At 34.1% G+C, this 8,522-nt stretch overlaps 1 protein-coding gene across 1 annotated transcript; it reads left to right on the forward strand.

The window, feature by feature from the left end:
• On the forward strand, positions 1 to 8,209 carry LOC128530692 (phospholipid phosphatase 1). The gene is made up of 6 exons (XM_053504755.1): positions 1 to 792; positions 3,798 to 3,949; positions 4,600 to 4,871; positions 4,997 to 5,054; positions 5,190 to 5,366; positions 6,110 to 8,209. Exons 1-6 carry the CDS (start codon positions 735 to 737, stop codon positions 6,224 to 6,226), a joined length of 834 nt encoding a protein of 277 aa, XP_053360730.1. The 5' UTR covers positions 1 to 734; the 3' UTR covers positions 6,227 to 8,209.
• The last annotated feature ends 313 nt before the right edge of the window (positions 8,210 to 8,522 follow it).

The raw sequence follows: 8,522 nt of genomic DNA on the forward strand, positions 1-8,522 counted from the left end.
TTCGCGTGAGCTTCTTTTCTGCTCAAACTGATTATACTGTGTTTAAACGTCTCACTTTGTGTTCTGGTGTAATCTAAACCACATTAAACTGTTTTGGACTCACAGCTATTCATGCTTTCCTAACCCAGTCGGACATCCTGGGATCGAATTGTATTAATATAATAATTAAAGAATATATAATAATTGTATTTATTATGATACTAATAACAACATATATTTACTTGATAAATAACGTGTACTTATAATCAAAAGCGAATTCAATTTGACAGCTTTTGCCCATACTCAGTAATCTTTTAGAATTATTGTATACGTTGCATACAAAAATCACGTTTCCGTTTTGAAAGGGGCGGAGCCTAAGATTTACGTAGCTCCAAGGCAGCCTACTATCGTTCTACATTGTCGAGCTAAGTAGTACGTCACCTAAAGGTTTGCATACTAGTTAGTACTTTAGTATGGGAGTAGATGCCCACTCCCAGTCGCGCGATGATGACTAACCACATCGCGGTAACATCGGACGATTTGTACAGCAACAGTCGAGTCATTATTGGTCTGTAAGCGTGTGATGACTGTGTCTATGTTTAGTTATGTACCGGTCTCTTTTTAGTCAGATGTAAACTAACAAGCTTTTATTTTACTTTGGCTGGTGTGTTGGGCCCTCGAAGTAAATAAGTCGCTTTAGTGTAAAAAAAAAAAAAAGAGGCTTACGGCATTACAAGACTACAATCGGAAGAAAGATGTTCGATTCAGAAGGCTACTTCTTCATCCTCCTGGATGTCACTTGTGTTGTCCTCGGTAAGTGTGAGTGAGTGTGTTTCAGTAGCTGAGTCTCATATAATCACCGAGTATCTCTTCCTTCGTCTGGAAGGTGAAACTGGGTCAAACACAGAGAGAGATTTTAAGTGCTATGGCATGTTACACGCGTCAACAGGTAATAAAAACCTATAAACGGATAATTAGTTACATCCGGGAATTGCGCAGGGAAAACAGCCTAACGCTTTCATTCTCCGCAGAAAAAGGGGGTGTTGGAGTGCTTTTTATTCCGCAAAAGTCACGTCTCCTCCAAAATAAAAATTTCTCCGATTTTGTTACAATTTTAAACCTTTAAACGGTTTACTGACTAATTCAATGTAGCCTGTTCTTTAAACATAAAAAACATAAAAAGAAATCACAGCATTTAAACAATACAAACTAACCATACATACAAGAGTTTAACATTTAACTTCAAAATAAATTAAACAAAAAGCTCCATCTCACTGAGCAGCACATATCTTTGTCACTTGTCATAATTATTATTTCTAAACTAACTTGGTGAATAATTCACTCCTACCATAAGGGATGCCAGTGTGTAAATAAAGTGTGCCTCCTGTAGGATTATTAAGAAACTTTGCCATTTTGTCACCTTAAATGTCTCTAAAGCCACCTTGACAGTGAGCGTGCGTGTTGAGTAACTTCTAATGCAAGCAGGCGTTGCACACAATTTTAGACTAGTTTGCACTTGTGGTTTTAAGACTAGTGTAGGTGTGTATAATGTGTGGGTTTGAGAATTGAGGTTTGAGAAAATGGTATCAGAGGCTTTTAATGTATGTAATACATTTTGATAATGTAACACCATAAAAATGTGTTTCTAAGCTTCTGTGCTCAGTTCTCAGCTGAACAGAAAACCAGCCAATTTTGGGCACTGGCTGATCGACCGGTCTGTCTTCATTATAAATCTAAAAATAGTTTTTAAAAAAAGTCGATGCTGGAGTGATGGTAGCGATTCATGAATCGACATTTATATATTTTTACTCACTCATCGTCTATACTACTTTATCCTGTTTACACTGTCACAGGGGGGCCTGGAGCCTATTCCAGGAGACTTGGGGCACGAGGCGGGCTACACCCTGGACGGGGTGCCAATCCATTGCAGTGCACACCCACACACACTCATTTACACTGCGGGCAATTTGAGAATGCCAATTAGCCTTATCTGTATGTTTATGGACTATGGGAGGAAACCACATCTCAGAAGAAATCCACCAAGCACAGGGAGAACATGCAAACAGACCCGAGGCAGAAACCAAACTCGGACCCTGAAAATGCAAGGCGACAGTGCTAACCCCTAAGCCACTGTGCCGCCCCATTATATTCTACATTTTTAAATATTAATAGTGCTTAACTAGGATACTTCTATTCTCGTTCTGTCCTTTTGTATATGAAGTGGAAAATTCTGTGACTAAAAGGATGTGTCTACTTGTGAAGGGGGGAAATTACTGCAGATTAATAGCAAAATGTGAAAAACATCCATGTTCCTGTTTCTTGTTCCCTTTGTGGTCTGAAATCAAACTGATCTGCTCTGTGAGACTCAAGCGGGAAAACCCAGGCTAACAGCTAAAAACAAATAGCATTCAACATGCTCACATTAAAACCATATTCTAGGTCAATTATTTTTTTTACGTAAACAAAATGTAGGAAGCACTGATACGAACACTGTGAGAAGTTATATCACCCAGTTAAAAAAAACAAAAAAAAAAAACGTTTTTATTTCAACAAGAGTTGGTCTGTTAGATCCAGTCATTGCATGTGCATTGCCAACCAGCCACAGTGTAGCTGTGCTCATTATGTAGAACAGTTCACAGACCACAGATGAACTGCTCAGCTATTTTTAGTTGTATAATACATACACTGTTGTAATGTCATACTGTAGTATGCTGTGTGGTGCTGGAACATGGTGCTAGAATGAAATTCCATATAAACTGAATCTTTTCCTGCTAATAAACCTACTTATTCTTATGCCCAGATTGCATATTTTATCCTATTTCTGCAAAAAGGCATATGTTTCTATCTTATACCTTAACAGTTTCTTCTTTTTTAACTCCTGTGGCAAGAACTTTGAGATTGTGTCTATATGAAAGGTACTATATAAATTAATTTATTATTTTTATTATTATTATTATTATTATTTGTTTTGTTGTTACACTTGACGATCGTATTAAAAATAAACTTGTTTTAATATTTTCTTTTCTCTAAAAACCATTTATGAGGCAATATAGGCTTAGATTTTTTGTTATTATTATTATTTTTTTTTAAAGATTTTGTGGCCATATTATGCATATCTTATGCACATCTTCATTATCTTTGTGCTCACCAGTGTTGCCAGATCACACTGTAAAAAAACACAGCTAGAGAGTAATGTAAACCCACTCGGCACTCAGATTTTAAAAAGCAAAATACTAACATTAGCTAATTATCCTGTTTATTAATAAGTATTGGTGTTATGGGAAAATTTCTCAATTAATGCCGATCTGGGTAGTCTTCCTAGCCTTCGCTGACTTATCATTTGAAGAACATGTGTAAGAATTTCTTGTTTTAAATGTATGTCAAGTTCTATAAGTAATAAATGGGATTAAATGGTTTTTATTTTGCTGTTTTGTTTCTGGTTTTGATGTTATAACAAAATTTAAAAAACAGCTAAATCGAAATCATGTTTTTTTATTAGTGTTTTTTATTTTTTATTTTTTTACACATTTAGTTTGTTTAAGAGTTTTGTACTATAGCGCCATCATATTTGTAGTCAAAAGAATATGCTATATTGAAACAGACAGCGTATTGTAGCTGTCTAGCTTCGGTCACACTTGACTTGGCTGCCCTAGTGTTGTCTTACTAATCACATGATAAAGGTAGAACAATGGTTATTCATTGAATGAATAACACAATTCATGTGACAGCTGTGTTTCTCATGTCATGAGATGTCATTCTCATCTCATAACATTTAATTGTTCGATGAAGTAATCTAGTTTACTGTCATTTGTTTTCAGCTGGACTTCCATTTGCAATATTAAATATTCAACACAACCCATTCAAAAGAGGATTTTTTTGCAGTGATGATACCATCAAGTATCCATACAAAGAAGATACTATATCTTATCAACTGCTAATGGGAATAATGATCCCATTCACGTTAATTGTAGTAAGTAATTCTTTCTTTTTTCCTTCTTTTTTTTTTTTTAACAATTAGAGAAGTACGAAATGCTGTTATTATTAACCCATTTGTCAATGGACATAAGTTTCCAAATATTTTAGCTGAAGACATTAAATGTTTTGCTCTAAATATTTTTGTACTCTACAAATTATTACTGAAGAATAGCTTGTCTTACAAACCAGACCTCTGTCTGTTTACTAGAGGGTCTAGTTACCTTTATCACTATACATGACCAAGAACCAGGATAAGGATTAGGCCATTCAATTCAAATTGCAACACCTGAGCATACATACACAGAATTATAAAGATTTCAATTTTAAAGCTAGTTGCCTGAAAACTAGTGGGTAATTGCAGAGACAACTGGTGCATTATTAAGATTGCAATGTTTAATATATAATGTGTAATGTTTATATCTCTGGAATTTCTTTTGGGATCAATAAAGCATCTACCTACCTACCTACCTAATTCCACCCACTCAAACCACCTAGCCACCGACCCACCCACCCGCTTACCTACCTACCTACGTACCTACCTCGCATAATTATGATATTTTCTATATGCTACCTAGATTTTTAGAAAATATTTTGCATTCTATTGATATAAATGATGTTTAAAAGCGTCTTATTTCTATATTACAGATCATTGGTGGAGAGTCTATTTCCATATATCTCAGATCAAGATCTTCATTAATTAATGATTATGTGGCCTGCATCTACAAAGCTGTTGGGTCGTTTATCTTTGGAGCAGCAATAAATCAGTCCCTGACTGACATTGCAAAGTACACCATCGGTCGTCTGAGGCCACATTTCCTAACCATATGCAAGCCAAACTTGAGCGTCCTGGATTGTAATTCCGGTTACATTCAGAACTTCTCGTGCACAGGAGACAAGGCATTGGTCAGTGAAGGCAGGTAAGAAGTTCAGATTTCTGCCCTACTTTTCAAATCTGTTGTCTTAATTCTTCCTTTTCTTCTTCTTAGTTTTATTATTATATCATCAGAAACATAAACAAATAATTATAATAACTTTTTTACAGGCTTTCATTTTTTTCTGGACACTCTTCCTTTTCGATGTATTGTATGCTGTTCATTGCAGTAAGTACTACAAACACCCCATTATATTACTATAGAAACCATGCCGTGATTAATCATTCTTCTCTTTCTGTTAGATGGCACATCATGCTAAAACTGCTTTGGAGTTACTAAAATTGTTCTGTTTTACTTGAAAAGCTGTATCTGCAGTCAAGAATGAAGGCACAATGGGCTCGGCTAGTGAGGCCAACTATCCAGTTCTTCCTAATTTCGGCATCTGTGTATGTGGGTCTGTCTCGAGTCTCAGACTACAAGCATCACTGGAGTGATGTTCTCACTGGATTCATACAGGGAGCCATTATGGCAGTATTTACAGTAAGTATGTCTTTTGACGTTGAGTCGAAATTACTTTGACAGTATATGCCTTTTGATTTTTTTAGAGACACTTATGCAGCTTATTCTTTAGATTTAATATTGAAGAAGTTGCTAATAAATGCATTCAGTTATGTTGAAATTCTATACAGTCTGTCACAATGTTTAAAAAAAAAAAAAACACAATTTGGGCGGGTGATTATTTTTTTTTATATCTTCCGAAGCCTTCCAGAGAAACACTAAGCAGTATCATCATCATAATTACGATCACATTAAAATTAGCCCCGAGAGTTAGACACAGGTCAACAATAAACAAAATAAAAGAGGGATGTAACCAGATGTTCCATTTGCATTTTGGTCTAATTGTAGGTTCAGTGATGTGTGATGACACTGCATTTTGTAGGTCCATAGAACCTATTGTGGATGTGCTGTCTAGGGACATTTTATAGTATATTTTTGACAACCAATAAATAAAGTCTACACCCTACATTCTTTATATATGTCAAATGTACTTTGAAAAATTGGGGATTTTATGGTGGAATCTGTGAATTTTTGGTTGTCCTCACTAAAAACTTTGTTTGCTGTTATTTTACATATTTACTTACTGTGCCAATTATATAACATGTAAACATCAATAAAAATTATAAATCATTAAGTGTAAAACTGTTATACAATAATTACTGCCCATTAAAAAAAAACTGTGCCAGTTATTCAGGAAATTTTTTTTTTTTTTTCTTTTATTGTAGGTGATGTGCGTGTCCGATTTTTTTAAAGCCCATCTTAAGAGAGACAAAGATGATATCTCCCACACGACCTTACAGGAGACCACAAATGATATGAACCACTACGGGAGTACCGAGTGAGAAGGAGACTAAATTTTCATATCACTTTCATTAGAGAAAGACATTTGACGGACAAAATGCTGTTTCAGAAGCCTCAATTATGTCAAAGTTTTGCTGGTTGTAAGTTTTAAACTGTTAAGCAAATACTCTTACAATGGTCATAAAATCCTAAGAACATTCATAAACTGCTGTTCTATTTCCATACATTCCAGATCGTCATGGTACTTTTCTTAGTAACTAAATGAGGCTGTATATCCAATATCCATTATCGCCAATACTGTTCATATCATTTTTTTTATTGATCATGAAAAGTTCTTGAATTGTTTAAAGTTTTTGTGGTTCTGATATTGTGAAACGACTTGAAATGAATCTATTCAACTCTATTTAAATGGGAATCATTTAAAATGCTGAATCTGTTCTAAATTTCGAAGACAATAATCATTTAACATTCTCATATACTGCTCCTTATGTAAGGTAAGAATTGGAAATGTGTCAGTACCACCTTTTTATCGGACCAAGTATGCCATGCGCTGAGCTTAAGTTCCCATTGAACTATTATGCCTGATCCAGATACTGACAGCAGGTAGCACCTGGTGTTTTTTAATCTGCCATTAGGGTTTGAGAAAGCCAAGTTGTCTCCTCAGATCGAGTAATTTATAATATTCGATGGCTGTCTCCCATTATGTAGAGTGTAGTAGATAACCGAGTTTGACTTTTTATTTTTCTGGTGCAATACCACAACAAAGGAGATTGCCTGTATTTTGTTGGATTTATGAGATGCTGTTTAACTTGACTACCTGCTGGGGCCACATTGCATCAGAGGAAGGATATTGAATTCTGAAAACAAACAGATTTCTTATAACCTACAAACTTAAAGCTTTGCTATTGGCACTATGTTTCACTTAAGGCAAGGCTTTTCCTCTGGATACAAACAGTTGGAGCACTGATCACGTCCATGATACAACTGAATCTGGTTATGGCAGAAAAAAACAGCTCACCATTCTGCCCAGAAATGCCAGAGTTTAAGACGTTTAGCCATTTATAAGCTATGAAATTTTGTTTTAGATCACATGTCTGTTTTTAACAGCATGGTAAAAAATGCAAAGAATAAGGTGCTGTAATAAGCAGTAGAATTTAATGCATGGAGGATAAACATTTATTTAGAAAAAGAAAATTAAGAATGAGACAAAACTGTGGGACCATTTAAATGAGGAAATGTAAAATCAAAGTGATATGACTTAAATTTTGTATTCAGCAAGGGAAAACACATAAATAGACCCCCTTTTAGGTTGCCTTAGATATTATAATAGCTTATCAGGCAAAATCGCTTTCTGATTTTTATTTTTTTAAATTCAAGAATATATTTTTTTTCTCACAAGAAAAATCACTGTGTGTAGTTCTGCAGGATTACATTATTTGTTCTAGAAATTTTTTTAACATGTTTGTGACTGACAGCCGGGCATCACATACATAGGATTTTTACAGGATTTTGAGACTCCCCACACTCTGAAGATACTGGTCAAAGGTACTTCAAAATTTTGAAATAAAATAAAAATTTTAAAAGAGGTCTATTAAATTTAAATAGCCAGTGCGATCAAGAACTGTTTTGTTTGTTTTTGTCTTTTTGTATTCGATCAAATGTATTTTTATCATTCTATAAATACAGAAATGCCAAATATAGTGTTGAGACAAATTATGAATGAAGTAGGTAAATTAAACAAATGTGTTTATTTATTTGAGTTTTGTCTTATGTTGCTTTATTGTAAGAAAAAAAAATTAAATAAAAATAAAGTTAAATTTGTACAAATAATTCAAAGACTTCAAAGTTTTTTTTTTTTTAGTTTTTTTGAATGAGAAAAGAAAACTATATACATCCACCATAAAGTATGCAATGTAAAGGTACATAACGAATGAAAAATATGTATGGTCTAAATATATGTCTTGTCTAAATATGTCTTTGTTCTGTCATTATAAAATATACTGTAATAAATGACCTAATAATCAGCTGTTTTACTTTTATGATGTCCTAATAAACATCACAGAAATGTACATGAATAAATTAGTCTTTAATTAATGTATTAGACTTCAAGTTTAAAGGTCGCAAAATGTTCAGTTTAAGTATATACTTGGGAGGAAATTTTCCTTTAATAAAATCATGCTAATTGCTCTGTTCTTGGATATATCTCCATCCTACTACCATTGCTTTCTGAATTAATTGTTCAGCATCATTATACACTACCTGGCCACAAAATGTGTCACTCAAGATTTCCTTTAATCACCTTTAGTTTTGGTCACAGCACACAATGTGTTGGCCAGT

The sequence above is a fragment of the Clarias gariepinus genome, chromosome 9 (assembly GCF_024256425.1).
Source record: "Clarias gariepinus isolate MV-2021 ecotype Netherlands chromosome 9, CGAR_prim_01v2, whole genome shotgun sequence".
Taxonomy (NCBI): domain Eukaryota; kingdom Metazoa; phylum Chordata; class Actinopteri; order Siluriformes; family Clariidae; genus Clarias; species Clarias gariepinus.